The sequence below is a fragment of the Lates calcarifer genome, unplaced genomic scaffold (assembly GCF_001640805.2).
Source record: "Lates calcarifer isolate ASB-BC8 unplaced genomic scaffold, TLL_Latcal_v3 _unitig_4112_quiver_405, whole genome shotgun sequence".
In the NCBI taxonomy this organism is placed as follows: Eukaryota; Metazoa; Chordata; class Actinopteri; family Centropomidae; genus Lates; species Lates calcarifer.
Genome location: NW_026116709.1, coordinates 63,448 through 83,437, shown reverse-complemented (window position 1 = coordinate 83,437; position 19,990 = coordinate 63,448). Strand labels below are relative to the sequence as shown.

Here is a 19,990-nt window from a genome sequence, read left to right as displayed (position 1 = left end):
AACTCAGAGGATTTCACCTGGACTCTGAATGCCTCCATCCTGATTAAAAAGGCGCAACAGTACTTTTACCTTCTTTGGATCCTGAAGAAAGGTCACCTGTGTTTGAGGATACTGGTGGATTTTACTGCTGCATTATCACCAACTGCATCTCGCTATGGTATAGCAACTGCTCCATCTCAGACCGCAATGTTCTCCAGTGGGTGGTGCACAGCTGCATACCACTGAGGATATTTATCAGCAACAATCCCATCCACAGGTGCTGGACACATGTCCATTCACTGTTCCCCATTCAAGCCACCTCATCTCTGGATTTAAACACTATAACTGCAACTGCACAACTATGCATACACATTGCTCATATTGTAAGATATAAGACCTATTCTATGGTACTTACTTATACCTGCATTTAATATGTAATAATGTGGTAGATGCTAACTGCATGTCAGTGGTTTTGTATGTGTGCTCTGCTTGTTGTTGCTCTTGTGGCTGCTGACTTGGAGTTTATCACAAACTTGCACAAGTATTTCAAAAGCTATGCATAATAATTACTGAGTGATGGTGATTAAACCTCTTGCAAAGGTTTTTGTAATTATGACCTTGTAGAGACTAAGTAAACTACTATTAAACTACAATAAAAACTGTAAAAAATCAAAATCTTGAGTATAATAAAGACAGCCATGGACACAGATGTATTAACTGAAGCATTTCTTCCCTCTGTTGTTTAAAACTGGTACAGAACAGATTTGACAGAAGTACAATGAAGAGTGAAGCCAGACAAAAACATCCCTAAAAAGAAAACACAATGGCTTAACTGAGACCAACTGAAAAGGAGGAAGTTTGGCAGAGATATTGAGAAAATACTAAAAACAGACACATCCAGATTTCAACAGTTCAACAGTTAACGAATGAGGAAAACATAGGTGGGACAAAAAGTGGGTGGGAGTTGGGGTGGGGTGGGTGGACTGAGAGAAATTTGAGCCAAGAGGTGATGTTCATCAGTAAAAGGCTTCCAAGGAGTCTTGGAACTACAACCTGTCAGGAAGGTGGTGCTTCAGGATGTTTAGCTGAAAACACAAGAAGCAAGAGACAGAGTTGAAGTGCATGTAACCATTACTAAACAATGCAAGCAACACAAGTCAGTGGGATACCAGAGAACAAAGATTATCTTAACTGAAATTTTCAGTCTTTGTCTGTCAGCTAACCCAGTAATGCATGCAAAGTGGCAGTATCATGTTTCAACAATAATTGTTGGTGGCAAAAATTTGTGAGCTCTCATATGCTTGTACATGTTTCTTTTTTCTTTTTGTTCTCTTTTTTGTCATTATGAAAAAGCGGAGACATGATCTCCTGTTGCTAATGCCAGCTTGCATATTACAAATTCGGTGAAATGGATTCCAGATGTCCATGCTTTTTCAATATTGTGATTAGCATTTTTTCCAGAACTAGTTTTAACTTGTGGATAAAAGTCATGAAACTACACAACAGTTAAATTTCATTCGTATTTGTAGTATTGTCTGCAACTATTCCTCAACCACAGAGTTTACAATTAGTTTCCTGTTTAAACCAGCATGTGCATTATCAGTGTACATGGATGGTCATGTGATATGTTTTTCAGGTGTGTTAGCATGTATGGAGATTAAAAAAAATACTCAAAAATACAAAAATACTCCTGGCTTCTGGCAGGCTCTCACAAGGGGTAGTTACACAGTTACTTCAGACTTCTCTGAAATGACAAGAATCTACTGAATGCCAGAGGGTTGATTGTCAGCTTTCTTTAGAATCTATTAAAGACATGTTGACAGTGTGGCCCAACCTCTCAACATGGAAGGTTTGTGTATTGTCGTTCATTGGGCCCATGGAAAATCACAAGGTAACAGCTCACTGGAGGTACTGATTTCCTAAAAAGGCATTTGATTGTGTATATTATTCACTACAGAAATTCAAGTTTGCCAAAAAATTGTTTCTTGTATAATACTGCTTTATTTTTCCCCTGTTGCCTCAGTCAAGAACAGCATAACCCATCCAAAACATCTCCCTTTACTCCACTCTATGAAGCAGGTCAGCCCCTTAAGCCCCTTTTTACTCTGGGGTGACAGATCAATAAAACACTAATTTTAAAGGAGCAGTGTGTAGGATTTAGTGGCATCTAATGGTGAAAACGCACATTGCTGCTAACTGAATACCTGTCCCCTGACCTCTGCCTCTTAAAGCATGCGGTAGAGTTAAGGGTGATAAAATGGCATCAACTATTGCATTGACTGGGCTATTCTGTCAGGAGAACTAGATATTTAATTTATGTTATCTACCTGATTAATGTGCACCCATTACACACTGATAATAACACATTTCTGTATTTTATATTCCATTTCTGCTAATAGATCCCCATAAATGTCACACTGGACCTTTATGCCTGTTGTTAAGTTACTCTTTAACTGTGCATACATTTTTCATATTGTGATATACATGGTATACTGTGATTTTAATTAAGTTTGAACTTGCATTCATTCCAATAGCAAAGACACTGGGATCAACCTGCAGAATGGCTTTGCTCTGATTTAAAGTAATGTTTATCTCATTTATTGTCCAACTGTTTTAAACTCACCAGTTGCTGGTGTTGTATTTACAGGGGAGTTTACCTCCCAACCCCAATTCACTGGCTTTTTTGTTTGTTTTCTCTATTAGCTGGCTCCATAATGTGGCTGTCTAGAGTCTGGTGCTTTTCCATTCAATATGTCGCACTGTTAATGCCTATGGCTACTATTACTGCTGTAAAGAGATATGATGATTCATTAAAGATCTGACTGAGCAAACATGCTTTACACTAGTTATTTTATCTTTGTTAAATTGAGAAGAACACAGGAAGATTGGTTTCCTCTAAAAGCTGCAGCAACCAGACAGTTCTATGCCCAGTACATTTATGATATAATTTATGTTACACTTGCAGGTTCAATAAGCCTGCTTCTCACTTGGAAGTGACATATACTTATCACTACTTACATGGAGGTCATGTCATTGAGGGCGTGGTCCAGTTCCTCACTAATGGCTTTGTACTTGAGTTTCTGTGCATAAAGCTCATCTGTATGTCCACACAAGGACCATGTGTGTTGCCAAAGACAAGGGAAAAAAACATAACAGAGAGGCTGAAATAAGTAATGTGAACCCATGTAAATGTAAAACACAACAGAAACCAGACATGGGGGAACACAATGGTAGGTAGATCTGTCAGTAGTCTGTACAACTCTGTCACAAACTACATCTATATATATATATATATATATACATATTGTCTACATATTATATTAGCACTCTTATTATATTTGGTTTTCAACAAATATTCTGATTTCTCTGATTCAGTTAAATGGACTGTTAGTGAGAGGTTTTCCAGACCTCCCTGACCAGGATCAGTATGTTTTTAGCCAGTCTTTTCCTTGTTGCATTTTTTTTGCACTCTCAACCAATCTAAAATCATTCTGTCAAAACTCTGAGAGATAATTAGCTGTGCTGTGTAACACTATGCCGTGTCATGTACAGGTGCACAATTAGACAAATCAGTGATGCACCTTCCAGATCATCAATAGTCTTCTCCAGCTTGGCCACAGATCTCTCTGCAAACTCAGCTCGGGTCTCAGCCTGAGAAGACACAGCACAGGTCAACAAATTATACTGAACAGAATATGCAAAATTGTGCTAATGTTTTGTATCTCAACACATCTTACTGGGATAGATTTCAGTTTTGAAAGTATTATATAAATTGAGGGTTTACAATTTTTTAAGGTCCTTCTTGCTCACCTCTTTCAGCTTGTCAGTTAGGATCTTGATCTCTTCCTCATACTTGTCCTCCTTTTGAGAGTACTGTGGTGAGACACAACATTTATGTTTACATTACTGCACATGGATGATTCTTTAAAACCCTCCGACTATGATCAACAACAGTGTTGCAGTGAATATTTACTTTCACAATATCTGCTGAAGGAACCAACAGAATGGTTTTGGTTGGGGAGAGATCGAGGTCATGGCTACAAAAGCTAATACTAATGAACAGGACATTAACTCTGGTCTCCCACATTAAGGTCAGTGCACCACATGTCCATCCACCACCGTTACACATTGCTCCATAAAGCACAAACTACCTCCCACTGAATACCTGAACATTGGCACTTGACATAAATCATGTGCTGCAGAAACATTCAGGGCAATTCCTAGGGGTACACACCGCACACATTTCCATCTTTCATTTTTTCTAATATCAAATTTGCTAAATGTGAAATGATTTTGTGAATTTTGCTTTGGTTTTTTTTTTAGGCAAACTGGTGTCAAAAGATACTCTTAAATGAGCTGAACAACTGGTATTGTGCAGAGCCTAAATTGATGATGGCTGCAGGTCTTCGATCCTTGTTTATACAGTGTACAATGTAAGTTAAGGAAAATACAGTATACACTGTTTTTTAAGTTCAAGTCAAGTAAATAACCTTGAATGGTATAAAGGTTAGTAGTAAACTTCTCAAAAAAGGTTTAGGTCAACAAAAACCAAAAGAAAGGTGAGTAACAAAGGAAGACACATGTTGGTCAGGAGTTCATCCTATAGCATGATTATGGGCCAAACATCAGAGGAAAAGAATGACACACTGGCTTCAAATAATGAAGGAGCAGCATAGTCTCCAGACTTAAACCTCATGGGGGGTGAAAGGAAAGGAACCTACATGTGCAACATTGGTGGGAACTTCAGCAACAGTGCTGAGACAAACCTTCTCAGAAATATCTGATTTCCAGTGTTCAGCTGCTTGAAGAGTTCAAAATCTCTATCAAAATAAATTCAAGCAGTCTCCTAACTTTAATACACCCTAAATTTACCCCATCCTTTTTCTTTTCTTTTAATTTGAGGGGATAGTCCCATTGTCACACACATATAATCAAGCAGAGAGCTAGTTGTAGGACCAGCACTGCTCTTTATTGATTGAACTTTTTCTTTTGATAGTGAAGATTTAGAATTTATTTATTATTTTAGACATTTGTAAAAAATGGATCATATCTATAAATATAAAAATCATATATAAAGGTTTCTGTAGTCTGAAAAAGGTGTAGGCTGAAGCTAACTTATAATGCCTTCCCTTTTATCAATATATCATATCCAATCATGAAAGGTAGTATTAATTCCTTTCGAATCATATAGACTTTCTCTCTTTTTAAACATCTTTTGGATACTTGATCGTGGCTTTAAACATACAGTAATTTGAACCCTTTTAAAATTAACCAAATCTTTATATTTTAGAGCCTATTGATTAAATAAAGACTACCTTCCATATCAGGTTTGTAACACACACTCCAATAAGATTTAAATATGTACCCAGCAAGTAAGATTTTTCAAGTGCACCACAATAGAGTACCAGCATGCTCAAATGTAAATTGAAAGAGTTGTTGTTGCAGTTGTTTCTGCCGTCCAGACTGGCTGTGAAGGGATACCTTTCTGACACAACTGCACTAGAAGACGTGGGACAAAATCCACAGCACCTGTTCTCTTTAAAAATACATTTACACAAGTTGCATAAATCAAGTGGAGGCCTTCCAAAGTTACAGTCATAGTGCCACAATTGTACTGCAGTGACCGCTCCCTCTCAGAGAGGCCACTGGACCCCCTCACTGTAGCGTTGAAGAAATTCAGGACTCAACTATTCCCTAGACCTGAATGCAGATGTCAGTTTACTCACAGCTGAACAGTCTTAACTGAAGCTGTTGCCATTTGTGTCAACAGTAATCTCCTGTCTTTGACTCCTGTCAAAGTCACTCAGCATTTTTATACTTAATGGGATGGTGAAGACTCCTGCATTTTTTATGTTTCTCCACTGATTTATTTCCCTTTTTGATTTGTCCCCGACCAATAACACAAGCATGCTGTACTGAGTACATGGCCTTACCTTCTCAGCCTGGGCCTCCAGAGACTTTAGGTTATTGGTGACGTTCTTCAGTTCCTCCTCCAGTTCAGCACATTTACTTGTTTAGTTTTTATTTTAGGGAAAGAAGGAGAGAACAGGTGGAAGTAAGGACATCCAATTAGTTTGGAAAAAACTGTGAAGTTTGTGGTGAGAAATGTGGTGAGAAATGCCAGTTAAGTGGCCACTGTAAAAAAAAAAAGAAATAAAAATAAAGCACCTTGTTACTTCAAATGCAAACAAATGGACAAGATTAATTTATCCACTGCTGAAAAGGTGCATACATCAACCAGTAGGAGATGCTGCTGTGACATAAGTATGCTCTTTCACAAACCCTCCACACCCCCACACACTGCCAAATATATCACTGGATTGCCTGGTGTGCAGTTGCATGATACTGAGAAATGAGCTAGGTGTCTCAAAAACAATGTACAACAGAACAACAGTTTTTCTTAAATTGTATTTGTGTTTTCTCACACCAGGCAGTTGAGGAGCTTGTTTTTTTTGTTTGTTTGTTTGTTTGCTTTTTTTTTTTTTTTTTAACTCAATTTGTAATGTGTCTGGACATTCAGCTCTGATCCTTCCAGAAAGTGAGGAAGGCCAGCCCCGCTCGATCTGATTTCATGACTGAGAAGGAGTAGAGTTATATAAAATAATGCTGTTCTTGAAAAACAAAACACAAGATAGATACTCACGCCTCAGCCAGCTCTGCCCTTTCCTCTGTACGCTCCAGCTCTCCTTCTACAATCACCAGCTTACGAGCCACCTGGAGAAATGCAATATGTATATTATTACTTTTCAAAAATCACAGACCTAAGACTCAGACCTGTTTGGCTGTTTTATTGTCAATACTGCTGGGAGGTAAAGAAACACCATTTACAGCAAAAAGCTCCTCTCAGATGTTTGTAGTTTTGCTCTAGTGGCCAACGACAGAAAACTCACCTCCTCATATTTGCGGTCAGCTTCCTCTGCGATATGTTTAGCCTCCTTCAGCTGAATCTCCTGGAGCTCCATCTTCTCCTCATCCTTTAGAGCCCTGTTCTCAATCACCTTCATACCTCTGCACACACAAACAATTACTTCTTTCTTGCACTGTATTTTAAATGTGTTTTTTAATTGTTAAGAATAATTAAAAATTCAAAGCTGAGGTGAAAAAGTAAGAGCTGGCTTTACAATGGTAGGAAGAATAAGCAAGAGCAAAGGAAATAGTAAGAGCTGTCCTATCCCAACTGACTGTTTGAACAGATCTGCTCATTATCTATTGTTACTGGTTTAGATGTTTTTGAGCCTGAACTTAGTCGTTTTGATATAAACACAAAAGATAGCTGACTGACAATAATGTTAAGACTACAGTGGTGGAAAAAAGTTTTCAGACACCCCATGCATTTGTGAAATATTGCATTAAAAATCACTCTTAGGTCTTCAAGTGCAATTTCTTTTAGTACAGTCACAGCCAAAATACTAAACAAATCCTAAAAAAGCCATTAAAAACTTAAAATTGATTGGTCTCATAAAACTACATAAGAAATTTTGAGTATTGGGTCATTTTGGTACCAGTGATCCACTAATGAAAGTCATGCTCTTTATTAAAAGACACATTTTTTGTTGCCGTGCTTCATGTCTATATAAAGCCAGCACATTTGAAAGTTCTTCAGAGACAAAAATGGCTAAAACAAGGAACCTAACGCAGGAAACACGCCTGAAGATACAGATTCTCAGCCAGGGAGGGTACAGCTGCTGCCAGATAGCCAGGGAGTGCAGATGCAGTCCTTCAGCAGTTGGATACACTCTGCAGAAACACAGACGAACCAACAGCTTGGAAGGCAAACCAAGATCTGGGCGTCCAAGGGTTTCTTCAGCAAGAAATGACCGCATCCTGATCCGCATGTGCAGGGAAAACCGCTGAATGACATCACAGGAGCTTCAGCAGCAGTGGTCAAACCAAACTGGTGTCCACGGTTCCACCTGCACTGTACATGGCTGACTTTTAGATCATGGCTAAGGTCCTACAAGGCTGTCAAGAAGCCCCTGATCAATGAGAGACAGAGGTTAGCCTGGCGTTGTTGGGCCCAAGCACACAAGAACTGGACAGCCAGGAACTGGAAGAAGATTCTGTGGTCAGATGAGTCCAGTTTACAGCTTTATCTTCCTGATAATGTGAGGGTCCGCAGAAGGCCAGGCGAAGCTTTATTCCAGCATGTACAGTACCTACTGTCAAGCATGGTGGAGGCAGTATCATGGTTTGGGGATGCATGAGTGCTGCTGGTGTTGGTCATCTCACTATCTGTGATGGAACATTGAACTCTGCCAAATATTGTGTCATTCTCGAAACCCATATGCTCCTTCTGCACGTGCACTGTTCCATCGAGGTCAAAACTGAATGTTTCAACAAGATAATGCCCTTGCCACACATCCAGGGCCAGGAGAACTTGGCTGTAGGAGCACTGTATCCAGGTCTTACAGTGACCAGCTCAATCCCCGGACAGACCCATTGAAAATCTGTGGTAGATTATCAAAAGGTCTGTTTCAAAGTGTAAACCAAAGAATGTAGAAGAATTAAAGCAGTAATTCAAGAAGAATGGGACAAGATTATCCCTCAACAGTGTGAAAGGCTCGTGGGACATGCCAGCCAGGATTAGAGCTCTACTGTGTGCTAATGGCAGGACTACTAAATATTAATTTGATAATGTGATGGTTCATTTATTTTTTGTTCAGTTTTGAACACATTCTCTGTTATTTGTTGACTTTGATACCAACAATGTTGAGAACTGACATATTGAAACTGTCAAGAATTTAGTTTTGTTAGTTTTTCTTGTAAACAATAAACAAGCTTTTTATAAGTGTCAGTATGCTGCCTGCCTTTTTTTTATGTTTGTCTCAGCTGTTTTGTTGCTGCCTCTTAATTCATGGTGGAATGTTAATGAATTTAGTCCTTAAATCTGTTTCTTTCAAGGACATCAGAGAATATTACTGAAAGCAAGATTATTAATAGTTTTGCAACAGGTCAAATGTTTCAATATACTGTATGTAAAGAAAGAGCTATGACCAAATTTAGATATTCCTGTTTTTGTTATAATGGAAATATACTGCCCCAGTATGTACAGTATACAGTATATACAGTCACCTCTCACTCTCATCAGCAGCCTTCTCAGCTTCTTCCAGCTTCTGCAGAGCCGTTGCCAGTCTCTCCTGAGCTCGGTCCAACTCCTCCTCCACTAGCTGGATACGTCTGTTCAGGGAAGCCACTTCTGCCTCAGCCTGAGCACAGATAAAAATGGTGCCGACTCACTCAGCAAAACCAGTGTTCTTCCCATACATGTTAACCTTTGCTCTAATGCCTTATAATGCCAACAAAAGACAAACTGGGTATAGGTTATAGGGTAACAGTTTTGCATTTAGAAATATTTAAGGGTACTTCTTTTATGGGGGCTATAATGTATGAATTTGTAGTTGTAGGAGTTGTAGGAATAGAAGATAATGTAAATGCCACGTGACTTGTTTTACAGTGAGTCATTACTGGAGTTGTCACTTTTTATTTGAATTTCAAACCACCATGCACATTTGGAAAGAAGGGGTTAAAAGGTGGTGCCTTGTACTCCAGCAGGATTGTATGAATAGTATAAGTGAGTGTTGACTGTAGTTGGTAAACTAAAATTGCAGGAAAAAATGCTAAAATGGAATCTTGCTAGCTTTGGACACATGCCCTTACACCATCTGTGCTTTACTGGTGTTTTGTTCTAGGCATTTTTTTGGAGGCAGAACAATGGACCATGCTGGTTGGTGTCCCACAGAAGCTGATTGTGTCATGTGCAGTAATAGCTTTCACATGGTGTACACAATTAAAATATTCATTTGTCATTGTAGTCTGATGAGACAAATGTACTTATTTGATTTAATTAACTAGTCAAGTTTTAAAAAACATTATTTCATTTAGTCTCTCTCTACAAGGAGGAAAGTTGACCTGAGAGGTACGGATGATATACCTAAAATGGACTTAGACCATTGTTAAGCTTGCAGTCAAGGTTGAGCGACTGAGATCATGGCCAAAATAGGGCTCTGGATCCCCCCTGACAGCTGAGGAGTCCACGCAGGGCATGATGAGAATGGAATGCAAGGGAGAAGCAGTGAATCAGCCAGGATTGGTTTACACTGGCATTATCACAGCTTTTATCAGAGTCTCAGTTCAGGGCTCACACTGATGAGAAGGTACTGAGTCTCGGATATTGAGAGGTTTACCATGTTATTGTATGTGATTGTAAAATTATAATAAAAGAAAATAAAGGTGCATAACCAACTACTGTATCCACTCAAACACATGCCTTGCACAGTATATCTGGGCTTATGATTTGGTACAGAGGTATGTTTTTATTCTGTGGAATAACTGGTTAAACATAGACAACATGATGTCACAGACATAAATGAACCACAACAACTGTGTGTTCCACTTTGAGGATTGTGTTACTCACATCAGCAGCCTTCTTATCTGCCACCTCAAGCTTCTCCTGAGCATCCTTCAGGGCCTCTGAGTATTTATCAAGCTCATCCTCTGTCCCTTTCAGCTTCTTTTGCATTTGCAGAAGTTCATCTTCATGCTGATGGTGAGGGAGATCAAACACAGAGTTAGGCAGTGTCCAGAATGTATTCATCAAAATTTCCTTACAAGTTTAATATAGTGATTGTAAAGCCCTGGAACAATTTTTCCTATGTATGTAAAGTAAAGGTATAGCCACATTTATTCAAGTCAGTATTAAATCAATGCTCACATGCCCATATAGAGCTACTGTAATGGACTGGGTGACATGTTGCTGTTAATAGCTATGTTATAGTGTCACTGTGTTAGACTGTGTTATTTTCAGTTAACTTAAAAAGGACTGCTATTGCAGTTACTGGGTTTTCCAGGTTATCAGTGAATATGTGATCATGCCTACAGGCTATGAAACCTGTCAGTCAGTATAGCCACCTATGACAGATTTATGTGAGATGGTGTACATGTGGTTGCCTGCACAGTCACAGTAGTCAATTGCACATTATACAGCATATTTAAAAACACCAAGAATTGACCCAAATACTTTGAGTACATGTCAGATGGATTCGCAATACAAGTATACATAAATAAAGGAATAAATAATACAGGAAAATTTAATCAAATTCTAAAGAAAAAAAATCTAAAGCAAAGCAAATGAAATGAGTTAGGACAAACACCAACAAATGAAAATGAAGTAAAAAGACATTAAGATAAAAATAAATTAAAAGTGGAGATCAATAAAATCTCTGACTAAACTAAAGGCAAGGTCCCTAAGTTTGGTTAGAAATTGTAAATGGTGGGATAGAACTTGGAAAGGGACAGGAGACTGTTGCAGAGCCTGGGGGCAGCAAGGGACTGAAAAGAGATGTTATGAAGATGACCTAAGTGACCTGGGAGCAGAATATGGAATCAAAAGATAAGGAATATATCGTGGAGCTAAACCATCGAGGGCTTTATAAAGAAATTGTAAGATTTTAATATCAATTCTGTATTTCACTGGATAACAGTGAAAGAGTGCCAGAACAGGAATTATGTGTTTTTTTGTAACACTTAAAAGTTTGGTAGTGGCATTTTGAACCATTTTTAGGAAAGAATAGGTGGAATGGGTCAACCTCATTTACATGGAATTAGCGTAATTACATTGTTGGACTTTGTAAGTAGGGGACCAAGCACAGAGCTCAGGCTTGTGACAGAGGGCCAAATATAATTACTTCTGTCTTGTTTTCATTTAGCTGTAAAAAGTGTCTCACCATCTTGCAAAAAGGTTGTTCAGTGAGCAAGTGCTCTCAGGCATAACTGATAACAGGTAAAAACTGTGTGTCATCTGCATAATGGCGATATAGAATGTTTTATTTCTGAAAGACAGAACCAAGGTGAAGCATATACAGTGAAATTTTAAGAGGCCATAAAACTGAACCTTTCCCACCCACATTTAATGAGAGCTCTTCGAACTGAAAAGGTTCTATCTCTCAGGTAAGAGGCAAACTGTTTTAACACTGTTCCCTGAAGAGCAGCTTCACCTTTTAGGCATTTTAAAAGAATGTCATGGTCAACTGGGCAAATGCTGCAATGAGACTGAGGCAAGAACCAGAACTGACAGAGAGAATGATGTCATGGTGTGCCTTTGACAGAGCAGATGCAGAGCTCTAAAAGCAGACTGGAAGTTATCAAAGATGCTGAAAGTGTTCAGGTAGAAGGAGACCTGGGGAGAACAACCTTTTCTAAAATCTAACAAGTACATAGGACCTTGGAAATGGGTCTGTAGTTATTCTAGTCATCAGGATCTGGGTTTTAGTAGAGGTTGCACAATTCCATGTTTAAAACTAGAAGGGATGACTCCATTTGTTAAACAGCTTTTAATTATAGCCAAAATAAAGGGACAAATTATGATGAAGCAAAATTCCTTAAGAGGCGTGATACTATAATATCTGAGGGACAATGGGAGGATGACACAGGTTATAACTGCTGGAGGTGACTGATGAAGGTGATGATGAATGGTGTGTTTCAGAGTGTGAAGGTGAGATACAAAATCTATGTTGTCAGTATTATCAGTGAAGAAATTCTAAAACTTCTTACAGCTTTCAATAATGGAAGCAAATGTAGAAAAAGCAGGCATGGCAGGATTTAAAATAGGACAATATTCTAGGTCTGTGGGCATTTTTATTAATTAGTTGAGAATACAATTGTGCCTTAGCTGACTTAACAGAGCATTGGTGAAGCTTTAGACAATCTCTAAAAACCTCATATGAGCGTTGGAGTTTGTCATTTGCACTCAGCCAGGGAGTACTGACAGTGTTAACTTTTTAGTTTTAAAGAAACTGCACAGACCAGAGCAGTCAGTCAGAGCAGTATGAGTTGAAAAGACTGAATAGCTCCTCAGTGTTAATCATCTGAACATTTTTGCACACACAAGCCAGGTTATGATTGTAACTAGTTCACATGAAGTGTTGTTGGAGCATTTGAAGCACAGGTGAAAAGCTGCTGCCATAGAGAGGGCAGAGGTGCAATAATTTGGACAGTCTCTCCTCTGAGACATTAATAAATGCCCCCAATTATCTGAGTGAGGACAGATAAAAAAGGGATAGAGAGAGGTCCAATCCCAGTCTACTCCACACCTCTACACACCTGAACAATTACTGCATAAAGCTACAAAAGTTGTAAGATGCAGCCCTGACTAATTCTGACTTTAGAAAACAGATGCTGTTTTACAAACTGACATGTGAGACACTAATGCACACAGACACCTTAGACATTTTTCTATAATTGCTGACTTTTAATGATGAGTTTGGCTCTAAAATTAATAGGTATTACTTAGGTAGGTGATACGTATAATACTATCCATATATCCATATTACTATATGGCTGGAAGTTGGAGCAAAGTCTCAGTTCCTTGTGCTTAGAACTTATCTAGGATTTGAGTTGGGCCTGGTTCAAATTGTTTTCAGTCTTACTGGATCAAGCAGGGTCTCATTGTATCACAGCAGGTATCAGGTCTGTGTGTCAGTATATCTAACACATGTCAAAGTGGACCAGTGGATCCATGTGGACTCCCTGACCGCATTTACACTTGGCATCAACATGTGATCTATATCTGGAGGAAGTAATGAGGTATTTCTTAGCGACTTTCGTACAAAAAGAGTAACCAATGATTAAGTGATGAGTAATTCATTACTAGTTTGTACCACTGAGCTGCTGGTTCCCAAGAGTTCACTGATATAGAATCTTCCAGTCTGTTCCATAGTAACTCATGTCATAATGTCATGCCTCATGATGCAGCTACTGTTTTGCCATTGACTGCTCACATAGGAGCTATAGCTATTCCATGATATAATTATTGTTTTATCTTTGAGAGAATATTGCAGTTCTCAGATTCTACCAGCCAGTTACAAACAAAGCTAGCTTGCACAGGCTGCAGGATCTCTACTTTCTAGCTGGAGTTCTACTTCCTATTAATTTGGAATTTAAGAGGCCTGTTATGGGGTCTCTGCAAGCTGTTCACTTGCTGACGTGTAGAACAGGCTGCAAAAACTGAACCTCTTCCCACCACACTTGGAATTGTTCAGTAATACATTCACAAAACATTATCCACTTGCACTGTACATGAGCAGCAACACATTCTTGATGTTTTATATCTAAAAAATAAGAAAAAAGTTGAACATTACAGTCTTGGAATTTATTAATCTCAAATGGAAATGGTATTTCTCTCTCTGACTGTGCTGGTCTATGAATGTCATGTGTCATGTAACTCCAGGTCTCTGGCTGGTTTGGGTCTCAAATTCATTGGAACTAATTATATTCAGTTGGTTCAGATGTTCAAGACACAGACACAGACCAGATACAGGTCTTAGGCCTTAGATCTAAAGTTTGGGTCTTCAAGTTTTAGGCCTGTGGAGAACACTTCTAAAGCCATAATGTGACTATTTGATGATTCATTCAACAAGTGATCCTTTCACCCTGTTGCTAGATGCTAAACCAAATTTATATGAGACAGTAAGATTTCTGACCACAGAAGATATCAATACTATGGCAACCATAGGAACATCATAAGACAGTTGAAGAAAAAGCCAGAGTCACTCTCTCAAAGGATTGAAAGGTATTATTATTAGTATTTGTTATTAAAGCCTAAGAACCTTTTATCAGAGCTGGTGATGAAACACAATTTCTGGGTTTTTAACATGATTTGCAGTTATGTTCATGACCCACCTGCTTGCTTCTGTCTTCGGCCGCTTTCTTGTCTGCTTCAGCTTGTTCTGCCTGGTCCAGTGCATTCTCCTTGTCCAGCTTCAGCATAAGCATCTTCTTTTTGATGGCCTCCATTTTGGCTGAGGTTTAATGGGTTTTCGCCAGCCACGGATAATGACAAGAGAGGGGAAGACAAATGGGTGCAAGACAAATGACCCGAGAGCCTGACAAACTGGTGGAGACACCAAACTCTGACAAAGACAGAGGGAGACCATTTATATGACAGATTGGGGGAGACACTCCCACTTCTAAGCCCCTTAACCTACCCACAGGACTGCACCCTCCTCCATCCCCCACAGTCACAACTCCTATGAAAAGTGAATTGCCCACAGACAACATGTTTGTATGTATGGTTCCATTCTGAGTGCCTCAGAGTTTCTCTAATTTATCCACTGTAAGTTTAACATTTTTCCTAGTGATGTCAGTTCCTTAGTGAAAAACAGCACTGAAAAGAATAGAATCAAGTATTATGATCAGTGATCAATATAATGGATTTAATATGAAATAAAAGGAGGCTGACAAAAGCTTGAATGTTAATAGAAGACTGTAAAAAAGGAAAATGCTTCTCTCTTTTTCTATCCAACACACACTGCTCAAATTACAGGCCAAACAAAGGTTGGATGTTAAAGTACCTGTCAGTTATGGCTTTGTGATTGCCAGACTTCAGCTGACATTTTATCTTCAAAACGTCTCAGGGCACTTGATTCATTTAAATATCTCTCTGATATCTCTAAATACACGAAACTGCATTTGATATAGAAGTGTGTGGTAACAGGTTTCCATATTTAAGTCAGCTTTTTGTTAAGGCCACCCTGTAGTTAAACAACAGCTGTTGCTGCCATTAAGTGACTCATATCCATTCAACACCATTTAAGTTTACAGTGACAGACAAGAGTGGGCAATATGAATTACATCTTCACACACAACATGTGTCATTTATTGGAGAAGGAATAATGAATATAGTTTCAAAAACAATGCATGTGAATGCTGTATGTATTGATGATGGGTGCCATGATTTTTGAAAGATTTTGGAATTTGAAAACAAACTAGTTTATATTAGATGAATTCAACAGATGTCTAAGGAGTTGTTTCTTAATAAATCATAATGTTAACTTGTGAATGTATCAATAATAAAGTCAATGCACTTATCTACAAAGAAGCACTCACAATTAGACATGGTAGACATTTAAATGATTTTATAATATGGATAATAAAACCCCAAAACATGTTATATTTTCTAAGACAAAGGAACCATGATCTGCTAAATGCACCACTATGTTCACCAGCCAGTCACTTACTGTGTCTGCCTGCTGTTTGCTGCTAGGCAGGTAGTAAACAATAAGTTTGTCAGAGCTTTTTTTCTGAAAACAGCTGCTGCTGCTGTTGTAAACAAGATTGATGAGTGGCATGCAAGTGTACGAAACAGTACCAGAATGATGAGGTGCAAGTGGGTAAAAGGCTTCAAAGAGCTCAGGGAAAGGAGTCATATCACACATGGTCATTTGATCCATTGTTTACCTAAAATATAAATCAGATTTAATGCTTATGTGTCCAATTTTGGAGGAAGCTCTAACGCGTACAGTGTTTTTCAGGGGAGAGCCATAGACTGATGCACAAAACATTCTTCTTCAGAAGTGACAATGTGGTTGAAATTTATCTCCACTAAATTTTGTGATTGGCCTCAAAGGCAAAATGCTGTGTTAAAAGAAATATGCTTGAATTCATAACTAGAACCACATTTTCCTCATGGTAGACAGTCTTTTATTTTAAATAATATTTAAAGTGTTGATTTTCTATAAAGTGTCTTGGTGATGGGGTTAGAGGTTGTGAGATAGAACAAACACAATACAAACTGAGACTGGGAAGGAATGCCTGTCCTGTAACCCTATTCCATCACCTGGTCTTCAATGCCTATAATTGGATTTCTCCTGGGGATGGATAGTGTATGGGGCCAGTGGGGTGACGATGTCAGTTATTCCCCTCTCTAGGCCCCAGCTGGGTTATTAATAAACATCTTTTGGCTGACATTGTCTAGAGGATTAGAATAAGAGAGTGTGTCTGTAACCATGCACACAAATACACAGGCAGACATGAACATAGAAAAAAAGAATAGAACTTTCTTTGTTATTGTGTTTGGGAGTTGGAAATAATTAGCTTAACTCTATGACATTCTGAAAAACACATCAAGTTTGCCATCAAGGCAACAATCAGATGAGAAGATTGATATCAGTTTTCTCTCTGTGAGTCTGTGGGTTGATGTGTTCGACACTGACCTTTTCTATTATGGGGTCTGAAGGCATTAATATTGGCTAACCAGTGCAGTCTGATGGTGCACTGTATATGGTGACAGCTCCAGTTTAGCATTATGGAAAAACTGCTATTTATAATTTTAGGAGTTGCTCAGTGAAAATATAAAACTTTGAAAATATTTGATTTGATTCCCATTATCAGCTACCTATCCATGTTAGATCTGACTTCATGGTGCTGCTAATGACTTATCTAAATGGGCATGTGTGCTGAACACAGAGTTAAAAGACGTCAGCAGGTTGCTGGTCTTTTCCTATCATGCCCCTCTCCAGTAGTATAAATTCCCTGCTGACATCAGACAGCCTGACTCTGCTGAGGCCTTTAAATCCAAATTGAAAACTAATCTTTTAGGTTCCCATGCCTGCTGTTATCCTTGTGGTGGGTTGGTCCTACTTTGAATATACTCATTTTGCCAAATGAACTAATGTCCATGTCGGTCGTGCCACCGAGAACATTCTAAACATGCTGCGTCTCTGTAACCCTCTGCACGAGTGTGCAAGCTGTATACCTAACTCTCTTTCTCTTGGCCTTTCTCTTGGTCTTCCCCTCTCTCTCTTCTCTGTGTGAAGAAGTATTGAGTTTTGTGTAGTCTGTCCTCTTTCCAAGTCTTTGTTGTAGAGAGGACATCGTATGGCTCAGGTAATAGCTGGAAGTTGCTTGACATCTTCCTGGATCCAAAATAATTAAATTACATTTTCCTCTATCACAGAACTAACATGTAGAGACAAACAATCAATCACACTCACAGGTAATTTAGAGTCAGCAGTTAAACTAACCTGCATGACTTTAGACTGTAGAAGGAAACCTACGCAGGCACATAGACATCATGCAGACACACAGAAAGCTTCCAGCTGGCCAGCAAGTTCCAAGCAAGGCCACTGCACCACCATGCAACCCTTATTTTATTACAGTTAATTCTCTCTGTGAACACCGAGGGATTAACATCCCACCATCTAAGGCAAAGTCACTGTGAGGTGTATGTCCAGTGAAGATCTGTATCTATCGGTCATCTCTAAATACAGTTGGTTAACATAATAAGTAATCTTTTACTCTCTCTAAAGAGGAAACCTTTTTTGAATTTTCACATCAACAATACAGTACACAATACATTCTGTATTACAAATTTTATTTCCTTAGGTAGTAATTCTCAACATGAATGACAAAAGGATGTGCAAAAGTAAGTACAGTCCTTGTTTTTAGGTTAGGCCTTACACTGTCACTGACAAATACTGTACTAACTGTAAAGTATCCAGTGTGTCTAATACTTTACACTGCTTATAGTCTCTTATAAATCTCATAATTATCTTGGCTTTGAACATTATTCGCCATTTAATTTTTTACTAATCCTGCCTTTATAGCTTTTCAGTTGTTATCAGGTTCCAGAGATGCCGCTGACACTGTAGCCTAAAATACATTCATCATCAGAGAGGTACGTATACAGTTGGAACATTCTAATATGATAATTACTGTGCAAAGTTCATAATCTTCTTGCAGCCACAGAAATGTGGAATTTCTGAATGATTCAAACAGGTTTTCAAACCTCTTTCCACTATATCACACCATTACAAAATCCACTGTAAAGCTATATCCTGAAGATTACATTGATTTGGCAGATGAGTTTAACTCTGCCACCACCTTCTTAATGACTAATGGAAAATTATAACCTAAATAAATAGATAGGCAGACAGACAGGAAGGCAGGCAGGCAAGCAGATAGATAGATAGATAGATAGATAGATAGATAGATAGATAGATAGATAGATAGATAGATAGATAGATAGATCTAAAACCATCTAGCTCTTCTTCTGTCCTATCATTCATCAATATTGTTCCTCTCACTTGTAGGTTCATTGTCAGGAGGAGGTTGCTTCCACATGAAAAACAAGCATTTGTAGTTTTTTATAATGTCTAAACTGACCTCTAGTGGGCATGTGAATTATGGCTTGGCATTAATTGGTAGGCAAGTGTGTCCCATGTATGCCAGTACAAAGTCCTTTTAATCTGTGCTATTCTGAGATATATTACATAATCTGGTCTTTTGCCCAACACCAAGTTTGTTGGCAGTAATGCACCTATAAGCTGCTTTTGGAACCAACAGTGATTAAGACACACAAAGAAGTTATGATTTAAAACAATGGGCTCAACATTACTATTATTATTCTTGTCCAAATATGGAATGATATGATATCACACTGACACTGTCAAAATAAATATTAAATATTCTTTTACTGATGTTTTCAATAACTGCATCTCCTAAATGTTATCAGACAGAAACAATCAAAATCATTTCAGTTCAGTAGAGGCTAGTTTTAAGACAACAGATACCAACATGTTCTCACTACCAACTTATCACATGTGAAGGCTTGGTCAGGACCATTTCACTGGGTACCACTTTAGCATTTTTAAATATGCCGGGTACACTAAGGCATGACTGAGGCACAACATTTAATTAACAGCAGTGAAGTTACCAGGAAGTGGTTCAGGGTAATGACAGGTATACAAAGTGCATGACTGTCACAACAGAGACCAGAGTCTGCATCCTGAGTACTGTCAGTAGATTAGGCAACAAAAGCACTTTGGTTAAGGTTAGGAATAGATGGTGATTTTGGCTGAATATAAAAAAACATGTTGTGTCTGAAGTCATTGTGAACTTTTTCTGTATCAAACTAGACCATAGTCTTTCCTTAATCTTGAGCAAATGCTGTTAGTGTTTTATCATAACCATAAAAAGGTTAAATAATGCCATAGTCACTGCAAGTGGATGTTGTACTGTGTGACATCAGTGGGTCCTGATCATTCATCAGTCCTGACCATTCGTTTGTATGTGACGACTTAGGAGTAAGACTGTGTTCTTGGTAGAGGTGTCAGATCAGAAACTGGAAGACAATGAGAAATGACACTTTGTTGTTTCCTCTGGAGGACTGCTTATCAGGGACAGTATGAGAATCTGAGACTTCAGAGCACTCAGCTTGTCTGAGCTGCCTGTTGTT

General features: G+C 38.5%; 1 protein-coding gene across 1 annotated transcript; it reads right to left on the bottom strand.

Annotated features, from left to right (window-relative positions):
* Positions 1-690: 690 nt before the first annotated feature.
* Positions 691-14,897, bottom strand: tpm3 (tropomyosin 3). The gene is made up of 10 exons (XM_018695516.2): positions 14,656-14,897; positions 10,394-10,519; positions 9,052-9,185; positions 6,870-6,987; positions 6,623-6,693; positions 5,913-5,988; positions 3,790-3,852; positions 3,561-3,630; positions 2,998-3,076; positions 691-1,064 (listed from the first exon to the last, which is right to left on the bottom strand). The coding sequence occupies exons 1-10, from the start codon at positions 14,767-14,769 to the stop codon at positions 1,061-1,063; spliced, it is 855 nt and encodes a 284-aa protein (XP_018551032.1). The 5' UTR covers positions 14,770-14,897; the 3' UTR covers positions 691-1,060.
* Between the last annotated feature and the right edge of the window lie 5,093 nt (positions 14,898-19,990).